The 24,635-nt window shown below is 24.2% G+C and overlaps 2 protein-coding genes across 2 annotated transcripts; both read left to right on the forward strand.

Annotated features, from left to right (window-relative positions):
* Positions 1–1,187: 1,187 nt before the first annotated feature.
* Positions 1,188–7,274, forward strand: LOC145937433 (aminopeptidase N-like). The gene is made up of 7 exons (XM_083040452.1): positions 1,188–1,299; positions 1,809–1,887; positions 3,439–3,833; positions 4,327–4,613; positions 5,409–5,611; positions 5,749–5,910; positions 7,262–7,274. The coding sequence occupies exons 1-7, from the start codon at positions 1,188–1,190 to the stop codon at positions 7,272–7,274; spliced, it is 1,251 nt and encodes a 416-aa protein (XP_082896578.1).
* A 2,935-nt stretch (positions 7,275–10,209) lies between these two features.
* On the forward strand, positions 10,210–19,212 carry LOC145937434 (aminopeptidase Q-like). The gene is made up of 7 exons (XM_083040453.1): positions 10,210–10,400; positions 11,059–11,373; positions 12,103–12,286; positions 12,781–12,919; positions 13,124–13,205; positions 13,609–14,012; positions 18,896–19,212. The coding sequence occupies exons 1-7, from the start codon at positions 10,210–10,212 to the stop codon at positions 19,210–19,212; spliced, it is 1,632 nt and encodes a 543-aa protein (XP_082896579.1).
* The last annotated feature ends 5,423 nt before the right edge of the window (positions 19,213–24,635 follow it).

Genomic DNA, 24,635 nt, shown 5'->3' on the forward strand with positions numbered 1-24,635 from the left:
CTTTTTTCGTGTAGAATAAAAAATAGCAACATGAGCAAAACATATAATTTTCCACTTTTGTTGAACATTTATATTATACTATTTGTATTACATAATAACAAAGCGTTTTTATTTTTACAAATTGTTTAATACAGTTCGTACTTTAATTTATGCAAAAACTTTTTAAATTCATTCTCAATATTTATTAGAAAGTAATAAAATAATTTTATATTTTTATGAAAATTACAAACTAACTGTTTACTGATAATAAATATTTCGTATGTATGTATATACTTCATTAATCTGATTTATATAATATAAGATAATTTAAATATAATTTATATATATATGTACATATACATATATAATAAAATGTTCTACATATATAAAGAGATAATTAGTAAACATACATTAAACGAGACTTATACACATACATATGCTATACACACTTACATACACATATATATATATGCAATTCAAGTAATTGTTAATTATTCTGAAATATTTTTAGAGAATCAGATGTTACCTATAATGATACATCAGATGTGGTTGTGACCAAATTCGAAATAACTCGTTTAGTAGGATACAAAATAGCACAAGTACTTTTTTATAATGTATTGAATACACGTTGGTGCAACACCCCGTGGTTATACGAAGCTTTTGTTTCATTCTTTGGGATACTTGTCACTGATGAGGTTATTTTTATATCTTTAAAATTGTTGATAAGTACGGGAAATACTTATTGATGTATGGCAATAATTAAAACAATTTCTATATATCTTTTAATTAATTTTATTTATTAAAATTAGAATACTAATTATATGGTATTTTTATATTTTAATTAAATTTAAAGTGTAATAAAAAACGTTATTAGTTAAAAAGCGACATTTACATAAAATATAAACTCAAATTAAAATGGTATATTTAAATTAAAATAAAATCTGAAAAAAAATGTTTTCACGAAAACAAAGCTTCCTCTATGAAGAAGAAATATATTAATATTAAATAAAATATATTATTTTTAGTAATATTTTATTACGTTTGGAAGTTTTAAGATAAGAAATAATTTTATTTTAACATAAAAAAGCAAACGCATTTATTGTTAAAGCGAGTATTTTTTCCGCAATTTTATATATTGATATAATTCATTGATATATCAAAATTTTTTTATTTTTTTCAACAAGGCTTTCGAAGTTGATTTTCGGATGATGGATTTATTCGTGGTAAAAATTCAACATGAAGTTTTCCACTTGGATGTTGATTTTAATATTTCTACGTCACATGACAAGAACTTTTCTCTTGAAATATTGCCTTTGAAAGGTATGATTATGTAAATTAAAAATTGTATAATTAAGAATTGTTAGTGAAAAATTGTGACCATAAATGTTATAAAGAAAACTTGTCCTTCAATATTTTAATTAATTTATTAAAATTTATGTATTATATTTTAATTTAATTATTTATTAATTTATCAATTAATATTATACAATAAAAAATACACACCACACACACGTGTGTTTTATATACAAAGCAGCCCACCAGACTAGTTAACATAATTGTTAACAGTTTAATATCTCAAAAACTATAAGCAATTAATTTTAATTTTGCATATATGCGTGTATATTTGTATGTATATATATATATATATATATATACCTATACATATATGTATATACATACATATGCATATATACTATATATATGTCTATATAAGTCCTTTTTTTTTTTTTTTTTTAGTAAATTAATTAAACTTATAAAAAGCAGACAAAAGCTTATAATTGTATTTTTAAGTATATTTACTCATTAATTTTTTTATGATACGTTTGTAGGAACCATTCTATTACGTACGATATATCACGTAATTGGCGATAAGTTACTTGATCTGAATATGTTTTGCATGAAGGACAAGTAAGTGATTTATGCTATAATAGTATAACATTATTATTAGATCATATATTTAAGTTAATTTAATACAATTATTGTTAGAGATTCATAAGTAATAAATAATAAAAATGTTATGCAGATTTTTTGTGATTAGTTTTACATGCAATTTTATACAAAGAACATATATATTGTGGAATATATTGTACCAAGAATATATAGAGCATTATTTATGAAGTAATCCACCCAAATTTTTAAAGTTTTTCAATTACGCTGAAAGTTGCGGAAATTGTAGTCCAATTAAAAGTAAAATTGTTGCTCAAATCTTTTGGCTCACGTCCAACGGGCTCTTTATTAACGGAGACTTGAATTTTTATCATTTGGGCCGTCGCGTCGCTTCAAACGCTGATAACTTTCAGTAGACTACTCCAATTAAAAAAAATAAGATGTGGTTTAGAAAGGTCTTTTTACGTATTTTAATCCTATAAAATCCGTTTTTTAAAGAAGTAAAAATTTATTTAAGATTTTTAAAAAACAAAATAAAAATTAATTTTTCTCAAATTTAGATATCTTCGATTTCCTTTAAAAAAATTTTTAAAAAAGTAGAAATCTTCCTTTTTAAAACGAATCCAGGATCAAGATGGGCAGGCTTTTTGTTTTCAAGATACACTCCGTTGTAGGATCGAGCTCGTCATCTACGAGCAGTGGGTGCACGAACGCCATAAATTATAGATGAATACTGAATTAAATTAGTAAAAAACTTGTGATTCTTGGTGACTTTGATTATTTTCTGATTTGATCATTATATTTTTTTTATTATCATATTTTAAAAATTATTTTATGATTTTGGCGTTGACTTTTGGTTTCTTGTGATAGGAAAACTTTGAAAATTTGGGTGGATTACTTCATAAATAATATATATTATTGACTACATCTATTATCTATTTTTAAATCTTTTTTATTTTTTGTTTGTTGATTTATAGTTGCTCATTCTCTTTCTGTTTGCCACTTTATATATGAAAATTAATATCTACATATCCATATATATACATATCTATTTACAGGCTCTTTCTAAATTTTTATTCATTTATTTCTTCTCTATATTTCCTGCTTTTACTACTCTTTGCACATTTTATATTTTCTTGTTTTTTTTTTTCTTATTATAATTTAATCTAATTTTTTATTTTGTTCTATAACTGTTCTATTTATTTATTAAGTATATAATATTAATTAAATGTTTAAATTATTCTAAATGCTTATACATAAATGCATATGTCAACTTATTTATAATAACTTAAATAAACAAAAATCTCGAGTCATTCCTTAAAATATTATAATTTAAAATAAGTAAATTCTATTAGTATTAAAAAAAAAAATTACTTGTACATTCACAAACACAAACATGAGCATATGCGCGTCTGTAAACAAGCAAATATAAATTAAATAATAGTTTTCTATCTTGTGATGCAATCTTTTATGCGGTTTGGAATGGCCGATAATAGTTTTACATCTTTTAATGTAATTTTTTAAGCAGTGTTGACTGTCAACAATGATAAAATTTAAATTTTATCATTTTAGTTCATATTATTGGGAGAATAACTACGATTTCTGGACAGTTTTGGCGACTGCTAATAATTTTGAACAGGTGCCATCTCAAGAAGAGCTTCATTCCAAAATAGAAAAAGCAAAGCAAATGAGATCTTGGGTGAAGCAAAAACTTTTTGTGCTAAAAGTGACACGGAACTATGATGCAGACACGGCTATAAATGAAGTCACGATAGAAATTCTCAATACAACAGAGACTGATCTGATTGTACCTGTGACTTATACTACGGAAACACGTTTAAACTTTAACGATACTGAGCCCGCTACTTGGCTAACTATCGAGGCAAATAAGGCGAACAAAGCACACATTCAGAATATTTCGGATTTCAACAGCACTGATTGGATAATATTCAATTTAAAACAAACTGGTAAATATATTGACTTCTAAAAATTCGTTTATATAATTCTTTTATATGTAAATAAATGAATATGAATATTCTAAATAATTAAATGTCACATTATTTTACATTTTTCTTTTTATATTTGAAAATAATGTATTACAGACTCATGTAAAATATGCGTGTGACATAAGACATTTTACATCATTTATTATACAAATATTTATTACCATTTAAAACTTAAATATAAAGGATATAAATTTTGATTCATCTATAAATTTAAAATAATATTGAATTGTGTATATTATAAATACAATATTAAACAACAATAATAAATTATAACATGTATTGTTATAGAAAAATCTATTATTTTTTGTACTTTTTATACTTGTATTTTTATAAATTTTTTGAAAAAAGTAGTCGAGAAAGAAAAAGAAGTAATATAGAGATATTTTTTTATTAAATCCAATAATAAGAAAAAAAAAATAAAAGAACTAAATAAAATATTATTGTTTCTTGACAGGATATTATCGCGTGAATTATGATGAAGGAAACTGGGACAAAATTATAGAGTATTTAAACTCTAAGGATTATAAAAATATACATGTTCTCAATCGGGCCCAACTTATCACTGATGCGTATCATTTAATGGTAGAACATCAACTCGATCCCTCCAAATTCTGGGATCTCGTGTCTTATCTACGTCAAGAGATAGATTATGTGGCATGGCATCCTATGTTCAAAGCTCTAGAATATATGTCGAGCATTTTTTTACTTGCTAAATACGATGAAGGAGTTAATTCTACCACGGTAATTATTAATACAAATTTCCAGTCGATAAAAATTAGGTATATATGTATGTAAAATAATCATGCTATTGTTTGTAAATAAATGCTAAAAATTAAATAGCGAAAAAATAAAATTTTAATAATAATATTTAGATTAAAATTAGAAAGAAAGAGAGTTTTTTTTATATATATTTATGTATTTTACATATTTAATATATAACGTGTATTAAAAGTCTGGAACGGTCATCGAATATCTCATAAAAAATGCATTTTAGAAAAAAAATTTTAGATAAAAATTGTAGGGTTAAAAAATATCTATTTACAGATTTTAAGTAATTTACGAAATATTTTGTATTTTAATTTGACATAATCTTACATAAATTATGAAATATTTCTTAAAATATTTATTTTTTGATGGATCTTAGCTTAATCTACTTTTATGCACAAAATAATGGCAGGAATTAAAGAAAATATAGAGATGTTTTTATGAAAAAGTATGTAATTTGCAACAAGTATCCACATATTTTTTTTTACAAATAACTATGTATTTTCTTTACACTAATTGAGATAAAATATTGAGGTAAGATCATATGAAAATGAATACTTTACTAAATATTTCATAGTTTATGTAAAATTAGGTCAAATTAAAGTATAAATTATCTCGTAACTTATTTCCTTTTAGACCATCTTATACTTATATAATTCTTTATGCTAAAAATTACGAAGAATCGAATTCTGTAAAAAAATTAGGGTAGGATAAATTAGGATTTATAGTTACAAAAGTCAATATAAGATTTTATTATTTAACCATTTTTAGACAAAGATACGATCTATAATATATGAAGCTAAAGAAAAACATATTAAATTCAAAAATAATCCTTACAATTACCCCCTACAAGATAAGACTTTAAAATGTTTCGAGGAAGAGACTGAAAAATGGGCATGTTTACTTGGTGACGAGAAGTGTTTAAAAAACGCCAACAGTTTATTACAAACAGCTATTTCTAATCTTACAAACAAGTAACTTTTCTCATATAGCATATTTAATCTTGATTACTTATATTTTATAGAATGTTTTAGATGAATTGTTCAATTAATCGACAATATGATATATTAAACTTTTATAACAAAATTTTATTTTCCCTGGAATTTTATAGAATTCTGCCAGGGTGGAAGAAATGGACATTCTGTAATGGTTTAGTGTCAAGTTCAAACTCTCTTTGGAATAATGTCTATGATATGTGGAGGAAAAACTCTGATTATAAAATTTCGAGTTTCTTCTCTCTGGATTGTGCTGAAGATGTTAATATCATCACAAAGTATTTAGACTTCTTAAATGGTTTTATGACTAAACACATGTCCAAATATTATTATTTAAGGTTACAAGTTGCTAACAATTTTCTTTCTACTATTGCAAAACATGTATCCACCGCTGCTATATTTGAACATGTATTAAATAATTTTGAAAAAATAATACCCAGGTAAAAACTGATATTTTTCTTTATAAATATCCGCTACTTTCTCTCTCTTTCTCTTAATTACAAATATGAAAGCTTCATATACATACATTATCTGATTTTTTTTTATATAGAGAAATCGGTGAAATTGCAACAATAATTGTTATCATTAACCATTTATATACAAAGGAACAACTTGACGATGTAAATATTTTGTAAACTCATCTACTTTAAATAAGATTTTTATGGAACACAGTTAAATTACTACTTACTAATGAAAAATTAAAAAATAATCTGTTTTAGTTCTACACTTTTATCATAGATTACATGTATGATCAAGTGAAGGAAATGATAAATGCTCAAGAAGATAAAATAAATGATCGATATAACATACCTATATCACATCAAATAAATGAAGTAAGATTTTTCAATTAAAATGTTATATACCTATATATATTTATAAAATAATCAAAAAATAGAAATATAAAAATAAAAAGTAATAAAACATAAACATATATATATATATATATATATATATATATATATATTATAACTTTATTTATTAATTTTATTATTATTTATCTTATTTATTTTTATATAAACTATATTTTGTAGTTTATTTTTTTGGAATTACGCTGAAGATGATAAGTTAAATCGCATTAGATATACTTTGAAAGTGAGAATAAATTAGTTTGCAACTGATGACCCTAAGTTTTGAAACTTTTTGAATAAAAATTAACATTAACATACATTAATTAAATAATGCTTATATATAAATCTAAATTTTGTATAGTTTTTTAAGATGACATAAACAAGACTTTACGTTATAATTGTACCGTAATAATTCTCCGTAATTATATTCGACAATATCCGACAATATTTTATTTGATAAAAATTTTCCACTGGAAAATTTTGTAAATTTTGTCAATTTAAGACCAAATTTTATTTTAAGAAGAATATATTAATATTACATATAATAAAAATTTAAATTCCATAATATTGATAAATTTCAATTTAAATTCAAGCATAAATTTAAAAATCTATTCTTATCGCAATGATGTTTACATGGAATTATAATCTTTCGCCAATATACTATATGCAATAAACTTTAATATTATTCAAGTTTTCTCACTGTTACAATTACTTGTCCATTATATCTTATTATTACTATATTATTAATTATTGCTATAAACTTTAATATAATTTGTTTTAGAGACCCAAAGTAATATTTGAAAAAATTCAGAATAAGATGGAGATACGTCGTGCCGAAATCAAGAATCTAAATAAATATATAAAAATATTTATCCCTAAATCATATTAATGGAAATGGAATAAAGCGCGCAGACGAGTTTCATATCATGCGTGTACAAGTATTTATTTATATTATAAAAATTTTCAATTATATTAGTTATTACTTATTATATTATTATTACGTGTATTAATGATGCATTCAAGTTTACAATTGAAACTTTAGAAGATGCAACGTTTTTATTTATAAACAAGAAACAGTTAAATCATATATCTATTTACGCAATCGAAAGATTATACTTTTATCTCATTTTTAAGACATAGAATCTGGTATACTGGTATAGGATAGAAATATGTCAATTATCATTAATACACTCATAGACGTACCATGTATCAACTTTAAATTAGTTTTTTGTTTGTGCAATATAATTTTCAATTTAATAATTAAGTATATAATTTTTAATTTATTATTAAAATGTTACTGTTAAAAATGTTTCTTAATGTATTATATTCTTTCTAACATTTTTTAAATTTATTTTTAATTTTTTTATAGTAATAATACTATATTAATAATTAAAAATAAATTAATATATATTAATATCTATACGTATATTCATACATACTCATATATACTCATGCATGCATACATTTATACATATATTTTATATATACATATATATATATATATATATATATATATACATATATACACATATATGAATATATGAATATATGTATATATTAAAAAAATACAAATTAGAGACAATATTTTAATATATAATTGTGCATGTGTACATAGATATATTAATATCGATATTATTAATATAATGTTAAATTAATATATATTGCTAATATCGCGAAAATGTTAATAGATATGATATCTCTGTGATATATTATATTCATTAGCATTTTTAAAATTTTTAACATAACATAAATTACGCTGATACTTAAGTACGATGTAAATTTATATTATATTATACTTGATAAATTTGTAAATAAAGTTTTTGTTTAACTTTCGTTAACATTGTATTTTTTTACTCCCAACTGCCGCCAACCGTAGGTTATTATGTATTATATTTTGTTTTTAAATACATATTATTCTTAAAATGGCTAATAATATTTCTGGTTAATATATTTTTTGCCTTTACTTTATTTTTTGAATATGTATAATACTTTAAGTATATATTTAAACAATGTAAATTATATTATTAACATTTACAATATTTACTTCTAGAAGATATTTAACGAGTAAAGAAAGTAGGTTATTGTCATGTAAAAACCTTGATAAATTTTTATAATAGATTTGCCATCTGTATAAGATACAAATTTTTCCTATGTAATATCTTATGCGTTAACATGTGTCGATATTATTTGTAAATACTAATATAAGAATAATATATGCCAAAATTATAATTCATTATGTCTGTCATTAGAGACTGCTTTTGAAACATAATTTTTTTTTTATTTATATATAAATTCTCTAATTTTGAAACAGACAATATGATATAAAATCGATAAAAAGATTTATATAAGTGCATATTAAAACAGTTAAATTCTAAAATAATCTTTTTAAATCACTGCATGCATTTTGAAATAAATTGCTAAAAATTTCTATTATATATACAAATTTTTCATGTGCTAACATCTGATAATATCTTATATCTTTATCGATTAAAACAAGCAATCGGCTGACGTCCCTAAAATTTGTTGACATAACATAACGTGTATTTATAATGTCATGTCGAGCACACTGGTAATTCTCGATGATCTTTCGAAGTAGTAAGATCGCGAATGTGTATATTCTTTCAATATTATATAGATAGTGACGATAGATTCATTTATATCGCAGCCAATTTTTACAAGGAATCGAGCGGACGCTTGTGTACTTGCGTAATACAAATTGTGGCATAAAATCTTATATATGTTACATATACCAGGTGAGTTATTAGAAATAGAACACATATACATATCATATCATTAAATATATAAAACATTAAAAAATATAAATCAAAGAATAATTCTTTAAATTATTCTAATATACAAGTAAAAGACTAGCATAATTTTATTTTCCAAAGTTAACTTTGACAGTTTTAGCAGAGAGATTATTTGAAATGCGTGTAGCATCGACTTTATATCAAAAATACTAAATATTATGTTCTAAATGTGTATTTGCTATCATCTATTAATCTATAAGAAATATATATTGCTAATTTATATGAAATGTATATTCTATATAAGTATTCTCTCCGTTCCAGACCACTACGCATTTATTGTATAATTTTTAAATTTACATTGAACTTAAAACAAGTGTATGATAATACGTTTGTCGTTAAATGTAATATATATATATATATATATATATATATATATATATCATAATAAATCTAAACTAAATAATCGTGCTTAATTTAAAGTAAATGATAGAGATCATATAATATAAAAATATTGATAGAGATAAACAAAACAAAATATACAACGTATGACTTTCAAAACACATATAAAAATAAATATTGATAAGGATAGTTGATTTGTTACAAATCGAACGCGATTTTCCGTTAAAGCTGAGAGTAAAGTTTTATTAGATTTTAATATATATTTTTAATAGATTTTCTTATATTTTTAATTTAATAATACTAAATTAATAAAATGATTATTATTTCATCACATTATCAGAAATATGTATATACACAGATATCAGAAAAATAGAAAATGTCACGCACAAAAATTTAACAATTTTTTATACAAGTCATTTTATTAGTAAAAGTGGTTTTAATATTTTTTCTATATGTATATAATCTCTCCTTCTTGTGTGTATATAATTATGATAGAAAGTACTGTGCTGCATTATGATTTTTTGTTTGTAATTTTAGAATCACGAAATGTTTTTGCAGGATATCTGAAGTAAAAATTAACATGGCATATTTAAAACTGTTACTAAGTAGCAGTTTGATATTCATCGTCACAACTCTTGTTGTCGCTGAAGTTTCGATCGGGTTAAAGAAAGATGTAACACCAGAACATTATAATATCAAGTTTGCAACATACATTAACGATAATAAATTCTATGGCGAATGCAATGTCAGCATCAGAATTCATGAACCAACGTATAATATAAATTTGTATTCAGATAAACTATGCGTAATGGATATTGTCCTAATTGACTATTTAGAAACATCTGATGAAAATAAAGAAATTAATGTTTATAAACCAAAATATTTCAATGTGAATAAAACGGATATTCTCCATCTTTATTTTACGAATAAGATATTATCGGGCCATTACATTCTAAATATGAAATTTATGGGTACTATGGATAATTACGAAGGAATTAGAATTTTCAACAAAAAGAAATATGAAAATATTGCGTTAGTATCTGCTAAAATGTTAAATACATATTACATTAAATTTATATTATTTTATATAATTATTATATATAGTATATTATATATATATATATAAAATATATATTATTATTATTATTATATATAGTATTATATAATTATTATTATTTTTGTGTAACAAATTGTCACATAAAAAAATGTTGTGCATTTAATAATTAAGATATATAAAAAGCAATTTATATTATACTTAGTATTAAACAGTATTTAATATAATAATAACATATATAATAATATTTAATATAATAATAATATATCAATAAATGTAGGTAAAAATATTTTTTGTATTCTCTAATTTTTACTATATGTTAATATTTGCATAAAACAATAATATATTATTAGCTAATTTTTATTCTTAAAATAGGTTGACTGCATCGGATTTTGAGAGATATGGTGCCCGACAAATATTTCCATGTTGGGACGAACCATCATTTCATGCAACCTTTAATATTTCTGTAGTACACCATCGAAATTACAAAGTTTTATCAAATATGCCAGTGAAAAGACAGAAACTAATTGAAAATGGCATGTTGTGGACACATTTTAACACCACTCCTTTAATGCCCACTTATCTCGTGGCTGTGGTTATTATAAGTAAGAGAATGAACTTACTCGATATATATAGTAAAGTGGATAATATCACAATATGGTGCAGATCTGTATGCTCACCTTACATCTCGTATGCACATGGAGTTATTAATTTTTTCACGCAAAATTTACAAAATGATTGGAGTAACTCAACAATAAATTCGAAAGTGAATCATGTTATAATTCGGAATTTCCATGATCGAGATGTGATAAATATGGGACTTATTTATTATAGGTAAATATATATGTATGAGTAAAGATAAATAATATATCTTTAATCATTATACATATAAAAAATACACAATTCGTTGAAATAGACCAAGATTTATAAAATTGCGTATTTTTATTCTTGAATTTGCACAATAAAAATCATATATTTTTATTAAAAATCATAATTTTGGAACATTCAAGAATTTAAAAATTAAAAATATTTTTGCACTTATATCAATTACAATAAAAAATATCATTGTAGTATGCAAAACATAATTCTGCACTTTTGTATAACAATGTTTACATCATATTACTTGCATCAAATAATAAGAACAAATTTTTATTTCTACAAATTGTATTTTTTATTTTATGCAAAATTTATTGAATTCATTCATTTATTAAATTTATTCTTTTATTTATTATTTATTATATTCATTTTCAATATTTATTAAAAAGTAATTTGATGTTTTTATAAAAATTACAAACAAAAAGTAATATTATTTAAATATATACATATAAAGATTTACACATGTACGTACACATACATTATACTGTACACACATATGCACGCAATACAATTAATTGTAAATTATTTTAAAACAATTTTTAGAGAATCAGATATTATGTATGATGAAAGCTTAGATCCACTTGCGACCAAAATCAAAATAACTCGTTTAGTAGGACACAAAATGGCACAAGTATGGTTTCCTAATGTATTTAATACATCTTTGTGTAACACCCCGTGGTTATACGAAGCTTTTGTTTCATACTTTGGAATGTATGTCATCAATAAGGTAATTTTTATATCTTTAAAAATGTTAATCAGTATGCGAAATACTTGTTGATATATGACAATAATTGAACAAATTTTTACATATTTTTAAACTTTTTTTATTTGTTAAAATTAGAATACTGATTATTTTTGACATTTTTATATTTTTATTAATTTAAAGTGTAATAAAGAGATTATTAGTTAAAAACTGGCATTTATGTAAAATATAGATTTAAATTGAAATGATACGGAGAGAGAAATAAAGTTTGTAATAAAAAAGACATTTTTCTAAATAGTTTTAAAAATAATTAATATTAAATAATGCATATTATTTTAGTAATATCTTATTTTAGTAATATCTTACATTTTTGGAAGTTTAAGATAAAAAGTAATTCTATTTTAACAAAAAGGAGCAGCAGTATAAGCGTTTATTGTTAATGCAAATATTATTTTCGCAATTTTATATATATATATATATATATATATATTGATATAATACTATCAAAATTTTTTCAGAAATTTTTTGAAAATATTCGGATGATGGATTTATTCGTGGTACAAATTCAACATGAAGTTTTTCGCTTGGATGTTGATTATAATAATTTTACGTCACAAAACAATAACTTTTCTCTTGAAATATTGCCTTCTCTCAAAGGTATGATTATGTAAATTAAGAATTGTATAATTAAGACTTATCCTTAAATAATTGTGAACATAAATGTTATGAAGGAAACTTTTGTATGTCTCTCAATATTGTAATTAATTTATTAATATGTACTTTTTAATTAATTATGCTTATAAAAAGAACACGAGCTCATAATTATACTTTTACTAAATCATATGTTTTTTCACGTTATAGGTGCCGTTCTTTTGCGTATGATACAACACGCACTTGGCAAGAAATCATTGTGGTACACTATGTCTTTATGTATTAATGACCAGTAAGTGATATACTATAATAAAATAATTAAATGCAATAGAATTAAGTATATTAATAATAATAATTTAAGTTTTTATTAAATGTTTCTTTATGCTCTGTCACGATTTTTTATTACCCAATAATAAATTTCAATAAAAATAAATCTCGAGTCATTCCTTACTTATATCATTATGTAAAGTGTAATTTAAAGTAAACTATATTGTATTCAAAATTACGTACACATACTCAACATGAGCACGCATGCGTGTGTAAACAATAAGCAAATATAAATTAAATAATATAGTTTTCTATCTTGCGATGCAATCTTTTGTGTGGTTTTGACTGTCTAATAATAGTTTTATATCTTTTAATACAATTTTTTATGTAATATTGATTGTCAACAATGATAGAATTTACAATTTTAGTACATATCGCTGGAAGAATAACTACGACTTCTGGACAGTTATGAAAAATGCTTATGTTTCTGGACTGCAACAGAAGCCACTAACGCAAGAAGATTTTGATTCCAAAATGAGAAAAACAGGGTACTACAGGTTTTGGATGGAGCAAAAACTTTATGTGTTAAACGTGACGCGAAATTATTCTGCAGGCGCGTCTTCAAATATAGTCACGATAGAAATTCTCAATACAACAAAGGCTAATTTGTATATTCCTGTGACTTATACTACGCAAACACGTTTAGACTTTGACAATACTGTGCCTGATATTTGGCTACCAATCAACAATGCGGCAGAGACGCAAGAAGCACGTATTAAGATTTCGGATTTAAATAGCACTGATTGGATAATATTCAACTTACAACAAACTGGTAAATATTATTCTTCTACTTCGTACTTATACTTTTTACACATTTTTTGAAAAAAAAAAAAAAAATGAAAATAATATAGAGATATTTACAGATATTTTTTATAATTAATCCAATAATAAAGAATAAATAAAAGGAATAAATAAAATTTTATTATTTTTTGACAGAATATTGTCGCGTGAATTATGATGATAAAAATTGGCACAGAATTACGAAATTCTTAAAGTCTTGGAAATATAAAAAGATACACGTTCTCAACCGTGCCCAACTTATCACTGACGCGTATCATTTAATGGCAGCAAATCAACTTAATCCCTCCAAATTCTGGAATCTCGTGTATTATCTACGTCGAGAGCTAGATTATGTGGCATGGCATCCTATGTTCAAAGCTCTAGAATATATGTCGAGCATTTTTTTACTTGCTAAATACGATGAAAGAGTTAATTCTACCGCGGTAATTATTAATACAAATTTACAGCAATACAAATTAGGTGTAAATGTATTACATATAAAATAATTGTTATTGTTATTAAATAATTTCTAAAATTAAAATATTTATAGCAAGAAGATTAAATTTTAATAATATTTAGTTACAAATTAGAAATTAAAAAAATGTTTTATGTATATTTATGTATATTTTATATTATTTATTATATATATATTTATATATATGCGCGCATACACTTATTTATATAGAATAAGGTATCTATCTTTATCTATCTAACTTGTAAATTATACAATATATATATATATATATATATATATATATATATATATAGGATGTCCCAGATTTAGTGGTATATCTGTTATTGGCAGGTTCCTGGAATCATTTAGAGATGATTTTTCCTCAGTAAAAATGTCGAGGCACCAATTTCCCAGTTATAAGTGATTGAAAATAAAGGGTCTTTTGCAAACTAAGCTTTGTGGAAATAAAATATAACGAAGTCACATTCTTCGATTAATTTCAAGTAGAGTTTACTTTAATAGAATTTTAATTTACGGTTTAGTTGCAAAAATACATGATGGCAAAAATTGAGAACTAGCAAAAAATAATAGCCTCTCTCGACATTTTTGCTGAGGAAAAATCGGGGACACCCTGTATATATAGTCTGATAATATAATTTATAGAGTTTTAGAATAAGTAATAATTTTAGTAACAAAAATCAATATAAAATTTTATTATTTAACAATTTTCAGACAAAAGTGCGGAATATGATGCATAAAATGTTGGTACTAAATATCAAATATACAGAAACACCTGACGAGGATAAGCTTACTAGTTGTTTAAGGGAAGAAGTTGTAAAATGGACATGTTTATTTGGTCACCAATTATGTTTAGCAAGAGCCAACAGTATATTAAGAGAACATCTTGATAATCCTAAAACGAACAAGTAATTTTTCTCATACTGTACATTTAACTCTAATTACTTATATTTTATACAAGTGTTTTAGATAAATTGTTCAATTATTCAACAAGACGATATATTAAACTTTTATAACGGAATTTTATTTTTTTCAATTTTATAGAATTAAGCCATGGTGGAAGAAATGGACATTCTGTAATGGTTTAGCTATGTCAGGGTCAAACTCTCTTTGGACGAAAGTCTATAATATGTGGATGAACAACGCTGATCATGAAATTTCGAGTTTCTTGGCTTGTGCTCAAAATGTTCCTATCCTTATAACCTATTTATCTACATTAACAAATTTTACAAATGCAAATCCGGAAGATTATTATTTAAGGTTGCAAGTAGCTAAGAACTTTCTTTCTACTATTGCAAAACATGTAGCCAACCAATATATACGTCAACATTTATTATTTAATATTAGAACAATATCCAGGTAAAAAAAGTAATATTTTTCTTTATAAATATACTCCCTCTTTAATTACAAATATGAAAGCTTTTTATGCATAAATTTCCTGTTTCTTTTTTTTTATAGCGGAATCAGCAGAATTGTAACATTCACTGTTATTATTAACCATTTGTATACAGAACAACAACTTGACGAGGTAAATATTTTATGATCTCATCGACGTTAAATATGATTCTTAGGTATGGGACATAGTTGAATTACTACTTATTAATAAAAAATAAAAAAATAATCTGTTTTAGTTACACGATTACATCACGGATAACATATATAATGGTAGGATTTCTTTTCATTCAATAATTATGAAAGTTGAAGATACAAAAAGAAATAATAGCACAAATATATACTCTGAAGAACATAAAGTAAGATTTTTTAATCAAACTATTATGGTATACAATATACAATATATTTAATAGAAAACATACACATAAATGTATATATACGTATATACTTAATTATTAATTTTATTATTAATCTTTTTTATTTTTGTATAAACTGTATAATTTTGTAATTTATAGTTTATTTTGTCGAAATTATGTTGAAGATGACAAGTTAAGTCGCATTAGATACTTTGAAAGTGAGAATAAATTAGTACAACTAATTACCCCATATTTTTGAACTTTTTGAATAAAAATTAACGTAGACACGCGTTATTTAAATAATGTCTATATGAATCTAAATTCTTTATAGTTTTCTAGGATGACATAAATAAGACTTTACCTTATAATTGTACCGTAATAATTCTGCATAATTACCCAACATTATCCATATTTTACTTGATGAAAATTTTCTGCTGGAAAATTTTGTAAATTTTATCAATTTAAGACCAAATTTTATTTTAAGAAGAATATATACATTAATATTACATATAACAGAAATTTAAATTTCATATAATAATATCAATTTTGATAAATTACTATTTAAATTTAAGCATAAATTTAAAAGTCTATTCTTATCGCAATGATATTTACGTGGAAATATATATAATTTTTCATTAATATACATGCAATAAACTTTAATATTATTTAAGTTTTTTCTTATTATTATTACTTGTCCATTATATTTTATTATTACTATATAAATTGTTAGTTATTGCTATAAAATTTGATTTAATTTGTTTTAGAGAAGCAGAGCAGAATATTTAAAAATTGATGAAAAGATAAAAATACGTCGTGCCGAAATAAAAAATCTAAATAAATATGTACAAATATTTTGCCCTAAGAAAGAAGATAAAAATTGAAAAGGAATGAAAATAAAGTGCGCAGATGTGTTTTGTATCATGGACGTGCAAGGATTTATTTATATTATAAAAATTTTCAATATGTTGGTGATTACTTATCATATTATTGTTATAATCAAGTTATTAATAATGTATTCAAATTTATAATTTAATACTTGAGAATATATGTTTTGCGACGTTCTTTTTATGAACTAAGAAACAGTTAAATCATATAGCTACTCACGCAAACGAAATTTATGCCTCTATCTAATTTTAAAGACGTATCTAATATAGAAAACAAATATGTCAAATATTATTAATACACTAAAAAACGTATCGACTTTAAATTAGTTTTTTTGTTTGTGCAATATATATAAAATTTTCATTTTAATAATTAAGTATATTATTTTTTAATTTATTATTTACTTTCTATTTCTGTTAAAAACTGTTTTAAAATATATTATATTTTTTTAACATTTTTAATTTGTTTTTAATATTTTTATAGTTAAAATATTATATTAATAATTAAAAATAAATTATATATCTACACATATTCATATATACTTATACATACATGCAAACATATATACATATACTATATATATATATATATATATATATTTATACACACACACACACTTTTATATATATATATATATATATATATATATATATGTATATGTATATATTGAAAAATTAAGATTAGAGATTATATTTTAATATATGATTTTGTATGTATGTATAGATATATTAATATAGATATTATTAATTTAATGTTAAATTAATATGTATTATTAAAATCGCAAAAATGTTAATAGATATGATATATTATATTCATTAGCATTTTTAATTTTTAACATAACTTAAATTACGCTGAAACACAACATAAAAACTGCACTAGTTTATATTAGTTTTCTTGATAAATTTGTAATTAAAATTTTTATTTAACTTTTGTTAATATATAATTATTTGTTATTTTTATAAATACATCTTATTTTTGAAATACATGATATTATTTTTGATTAATATATTTTTTGCCTTTCCCTTATTTTTTAAAACACAGAACATTTAACATTCCAATATATGTATATTTAATTAATGCGATTTAGCAATTGTAGCACTTCTTTCTGGCTAAACGAACATGATGAGTCTACTCAATTTTATTTAGGTTACAAAGAAAATGATAGCCAATCTACAACAAATTGGTAAATATTATTCAATTTATTATTTTTCATTTCTTTGTGTATTCTACATAATTAACATTTTATATTAATCTATCCGTATTATTTTATAAAAATTTTAAGTATTTTATCTGCTATATGAAATATAATAGTATATTGTAAATTATGATTTAAGATATTCTATTATAATTATTAATATAAAATTAATTAATTAATTAATTATTGTATAAAAACCGTTTATAAAATAATTCTTTCGTAATAAATTTAAATATTTATACACGATTTGTTAGCCATGATATATGCAATGAATTCTTCACAAATAGAAGTAAAAATTAATTTAATTTTAAATAAAATTTTATATTAAATTAAAAATTTGCTATAATTTATTATACAATTTATATTGGTGCAAATTAATAAAAACTCTACAATTTGCATTTCTATTTACATTACTTCTAATTTTTAATAAATTTTTTATACATTTATATGTAAAAGACAATATATACATATATGTATATGTATATACATATAGGTATATGCTTGAAAATATTTTGGTGTTTTAATAAATATCCATTAGAAAAAAGAATAATCCAAAAAATTCATTTGTTATTCAACAGGATACTATCGCGTGAATTACGAAGATACAAATTGGATAAAAATTTCAAATTATCTAAACCTCCGTGATCAATCTTTTAAGAAAATACCCGTTCTCAATCGTGCTCAAATTATTAATGACGCTTTTCACTTTATGATAATAAATAAACTCAATTTCTCCATTTTCTGGAATATTGCAAAATATTTAGAATACGAAATTGATTATGTGGCATGGTATGCTATGTTTAAAGCTTTGGAATACATATCGAGTGTCTTTCCACTGGAACTTAAAGAAACTAAATTTTTTGAGGTATTACCAGGTTTCTTGTCCATCAATTGATATGTATTATAATACATATTAAATATTTGAATATAACATAATGATGATTTTGTTTAAACAATTGTCACAAAAATTCTAAAAAAAAATATAGCTAAGAAGTTTCACAGTTATCCTTAGTTACATTATTTTATTGGATCAAAAATTATTTACGAATAGTCATAGACGCTGCTGACAATTGAATACTTAAATAAAAAAAAAACAGTTTAACATTTTTAAATATGCTTTTCTACCATTTGGCTTTATAATGTTTGAAAAACATAAGGGAAAGTATTTATATATGTGCAATAAACAAAAATTTATTTAAAAAATTGTTATACTATTATAAAATTAAGTTCTCAATAATAAATGTAAAATTAAAATAACTAGATAGTTATGTATTTAATTATATATTATCAATTTTTATATTGAAAAAGATCAAGCTATCTGAGGTCTTTTTTGCACGAAAAATTGCAAAGCAAAATGAAAATCCTTCCCCGTATACAATGTATATATTGTATATATCATAGCTCTCTGACAAAGCTTTATATTTTTAACATTATTTTTTTATTTTCCTTTTTTAAAATTCTTAAATATTCTTAAAATTGTCGATAGGACGTTGTTTGAAAGAATTTAGAGGACATAACAAAAACTAATTGATTCATATGTGAAGATAATCTATATTCTAGTTTGACAGGATTATATAAATAAATTCCTACTTTAAAAATATCTTGCAAACTCGTCATTGTTTGATTTAATAAATGTTCTCAATGGATAAAAGGAAAACATTTAATATTTTAAATTTTTCTTTCTTTAAAAAAGGCATGTTAAGTCGATTCTCGAATGTATCGCAGTCCACTCGAATGTATCGAAGTCATCTCGAAAATCTCGAAGTGTATTGTTGCCTCCTTTCAGCAATGCTGATTGGCTCTCTGTCGTGATTTGCCTTGTGTGTTGTATTCGTAGCATCGAAAGGCTGTCATCGCGAGGGTTAGCAGTTAGCAGTTTGACAGTTAGTCCAAAATAAAATAAAATAAAATAATAATATGTTTTAAATAATATGTTATAATACTATAAACTTGATTAATATTTTTGCGGAAAAGAAGCAACAATACTTGCGAGAATCGACTTAATATGTCTTTTTTAGAAAAGAACTAGAACAACACAAGCGCGAGCTACGCCATTCCTCGATTTTATATAAAAAAGAATGATGTTTTTATATAAAGTTTGTTTAAACTTGATTAATATTTTTTGACAGAAATCAGATGATTAAAGCATTACATTGCTAATTAAATTTTAAAATAAAAATATGTTATAAAAATTAAAATAATAATTATAAATAATATGTTATAATGCTTTATCTGCGATTCATATTTTTTGACAGAAATCAGCTGATAGCTGTTATAAATATTAATCGAGTTTAAGGAATTATAATATTTAAAACATATTATTATTTTAAATGTTATAACATATATTCTTATTTTAAAAATTAATTAGCAAATTAACGTTTTAATCAGCTGATTTCTGTATCAAAAATATTAATCGAGGATAAGGTATTACAATATATTATTCACAACATTTGCTAATTTAATTTTATAGTTTGCTGAATTTTCCCGATAAACGTTTAAACTTGAAAAGATTAAAGCCTCTATAAAGCCTAATAGAACATTTTCTGTTCTAAGCTTTATAGAAGAGATCTTTAAAAGATTTCTTCAAGACCTACAAAATGAGCCGACAAAAAATGTTCTGGGCTTTTTAGAGGCCTTAATCTTTTCAAGTTTAAACGTTCTTTAAAGATGCCTTCAAGACAAACTTTTAACGATCTTTTAAAAATCTCTTCAAGACGAAAAAATGAATCCTCAGAAAATGTTCTACGCCAACCACAGACCTTAATTTTTGAATTCAAAGTTTAAACGTTTTTTACGAAAATTAAGGCCAGTGTAAGTCGTAGAACATTTTAATTGGACGTGTTTTAAAAATCTCTTCAAAGCCTTAATTTTTTAGAACAAATTCTAAGAGAAAATTCTCTCTGTAAAATATTATTATTTTATTATTATGTAACATATTTTTATTTTAAAATTTAATTAGAAAATAAATGCTTTAATCAGATAATTTCTGTCAAAAAATATTAATCAAGTTTAAACAAACGTTATATAAAAATATCAATCTTTTTTCAAACAATTCGAGGAATGGCGCGCGCGCTTCGTAGATCAAAAAGTCTGTACGCAGGTATGCTGATGGTACCATTATAATGTGCAGATAATGTACAGTTGAAATATATAAAAGATTAATTTTTGGCTCGTTTTAAAATGTTAAAAATTATAATTTCAAAACCGCGGACCCTATACGGCGCGGAATCATTTTACGTATATTATACCAAAAAGTTTGTAGGCTGATATGCTGATGGTATCATCAAAATGTGCACACAATGTACTGTTGAAATATATGAAAACTTAATTTTTGGCTCGTTTTAAAATATTGAATATTAAAATTATTTAACCGCGGACCCCATACGGCGCGGATTCAATTTACGTATATTAGATTAAAAAGTTTGTACGCAGGTATGCTGATGGTACCATCAAAATGTGCAGACAATGTACTGTTAAAATATATAACAGCATAATTTTTGGCGCGTTTTAAAATATAGAGAATTAACATTTTTAAGCCGCTGACCTCATACGGCTCGGAATCATTTTACGTATATTATACCAAAAAGTTTGTACGCTGGTATGCTTATGGTACCATCATAATGTGCAGGCATTGTACTGTTGAAATATATGAAGGATTAATTTTTGGCTAGTTTTAAAATATTGAGAATTAAATTTTTTATGCCTCAGACCCCATACGGCTCAGAATCATTTTACGTATATTATACCAAAAAGTTTGCAGGCTGGTATGCTGATGGTACCATCAAAATGTGCAGACAATGTACTGTTGAAATATGTAAAAGAATAATTTTTGGCGCGTTTTAAAATATTGAAAATAAAAATTATTTAACCACGGACCCCATACGGCGCGGATTCATTTTACGTATATTATCCCAAAAAGTTTGTAGGCTGATACGCTGATGGTACCATCAAAATGTGCAAACAATGTACAGTTGAAATATGTAAAAGAATCATTTTTGGCTCGTTTTGAAATATTGAAAATTAAAATTATTTAACCACGGACCCCATACGGCGCGGATTCATTTTACGTATATTATCCCAAAAAGTTTGTAGGCTGATACGCTGATGGTACCATCAAAATGTGCAAACAATGTACAGTTGAAATATGTAAAAGAATAATTTTTGGCGCGTTTTAAAATATTGAAAATTAAAATTATTTAACCGCGGACTCCATACGGCGCGGATACATTTTACGTATATTAGATTAAAAAGTTTGTAGGCTGGTATGCTGATGGTACCATCATAATGTGCAGTCCATGTAGTGTTGAAATATGTAAAAGAATAATTTTTGGCACGTTTTAAAATATTGAAAATTGATATTATTTAACCGCGGACCCCATACGGCGCGGAATTATTTTACGTAAATTAGATTAAAAGGTTTGTACGCTGGTATGCTGATGGTACCATCATAATGTGCAGGCATTGTACTGTAGAAATATATAAAGGATTAATTTTTGGCTCGTTTTAAAATAATGAGAATTAATATTTTTATGCCTCTGACCCCATACGGCTCGGAATCATTTTACGTATATTATACCAAAAAGTTTGTAGGCTGGAATGCTGATGGTACCATCATAATGTGCAGGCAATGTACCGTTGAAATATATAGAAGATTAATTTTTGGTTCGTTTTGAAATATTGAAAATAAAAATTATTTAACTACGGACCCCATATGGCGCGGATTCATTTTACGTATATTATCCCAAAAAGTTTGTAGGCTGATACGCTGATGGTACCATCAAAATGTGCAAACAATGTACAGTTGAAATATGTAAAAGAATCATTTTTGGCTCGTTTTAAAATATTGAAAATTGACATTATTTAACCGCTGACCCCATACAGCGCGGAATTATTTTACGTAAATTAGATTAAAAGGTTTGTACGCTGGTATGCTGATGGTACCATCATAATGTGCAGGCATTGTACTGTAGAAATATATAAAGGATTAATTTTTGGCTCGTTTTAAAATAATGAGAATTAATATTTTTATGCCTCTGACCCCATACGGCTCGGAATCATTTTACGTATATTATACCAAAAAGTTTGTAGGCTGGTATGCTGATGGTACCATCAAAATGTGCAAACAATGTAGAGTTGAAATATGTAAAAGATTAATTTTTGGCTCGTTTTAAAATATTGAAAATTAAAATTATTTAACCGCGGACTCCATACGGCGCGGATTCATTTTACGTCTATTATACCAAAAAGTTTGTAGGCTGATATGCTGATGGTACCATCAAAATGTGCAGACAATGTACTGTCGAAATATGTAAAAGAATAAATTTTGGCGCGTATTAAAATATTGAGAATTAACATTTATATGCCGCTGAACCCATACGGCGCGGATTCATTTTACGTATATTAGATTAAAAAGTTTGTAGGCTGATATGCTGATGGTACCATCAAAATGTGCAGACTATGTACTGTTGAAATATGTAAAAGAATAATTTTTGGCGCGTTTTAAAATATTGAAAATTAAAATTATTTAACCGCGGACTCCATACGGCGCGGATTCATTTTACGTCTATTATACCAAAAAGTTTGTAGGCTGATACGCTGATGGTACCATCAAAATGTGCAAACAATGTACAGTTGAAATATGTAAAAGAATCATTTTTGGCTCGTTTTAAAATATTGAAAATTGACATTATTTAACCGCTGACCCCATACGGCGCGGAATTATTTTACGTAAATTAGATTAAAAGGTTTGTACGCTGGTATGCTGATAGTACCATCATAATGTGCAGGCATTGTACTGTAGAAATATATAAAGGATTAATTTTTGGCTCGTTTTAAAATAATGAGAATTAATATTTTTATGCCTCTGACCCCATATGGCGCGGATTCATTTTACGTATATTAGATTAAAAAGTTTGTAGGCTGATATGCTGATGGTACCATCAAAATGTGCAGACAATGTACTGTTGAAATATGTAAAAGAATAATTTTTGGCGCGTTTTAAAATGTTGAAAATTAAAATTATTTAACCGCGGACCCCATACGGCGCGGATTCATTTTACGTATATTAGATTAAAAATTTTGTACGCTGGTATGCTGATGGTACCATCAAAATGTGCAAACAATGTACTGTTAAAATATGTCAAAGATTAATTTTTGGCTGTATTTGAAATATTAAAAATCGATACTTTATAGCCGCGAACTCATTAAAACACAGATTCATATTATGTGTATTAAATGAAAAAATTTGTAGGCTTGAATCTGTTTGGTATAAGAGAAATCTGCATAAAATGTACTATTAAAAAAAACATTTGATTAATT

This window comes from Prenolepis imparis, unplaced genomic scaffold (assembly GCF_030444845.1).
Source record: "Prenolepis imparis isolate NDT839.2.m4 unplaced genomic scaffold, iyPreImpa1.0 SCAF_6, whole genome shotgun sequence".
NCBI lineage: Eukaryota > Metazoa > Arthropoda > Insecta > Hymenoptera > Formicidae > Prenolepis > Prenolepis imparis.

What these genes read in the sequence shown, in the direction of transcription:
- LOC145937434 (XM_083040453.1), top strand. Translation starts at nt 10,210, where the DNA reads ATGGCATATTTAAAACTGTTACTAAGTAGCAGTTTGATATTCATCGTC. An exon ending in AATATTGCCTTCTCTCAAAG is followed by an intron (nt 12,920 to 13,123) that starts GTATGATTATGT and finishes TTCACGTTATAG; the next exon opens with GTGCCGTTCTTTTGCGTATG. An exon ending in TCTTTATGTATTAATGACCA is followed by an intron (nt 13,206 to 13,608) that starts GTAAGTGATATA and finishes TTACAATTTTAG; the next exon opens with TACATATCGCTGGAAGAATA.
- LOC145937433 (XM_083040452.1), top strand. Translation starts at nt 1,188, where the DNA reads ATGGATTTATTCGTGGTAAAAATTCAACATGAAGTTTTCCACTTGGAT. An exon ending in TGAAATATTGCCTTTGAAAG is followed by an intron (nt 1,300 to 1,808) that starts GTATGATTATGT and finishes ATACGTTTGTAG; the next exon opens with GAACCATTCTATTACGTACG. An exon ending in ATTTCTAATCTTACAAACAA is followed by an intron (nt 5,612 to 5,748) that starts GTAACTTTTCTC and finishes GGAATTTTATAG; the next exon opens with AATTCTGCCAGGGTGGAAGA.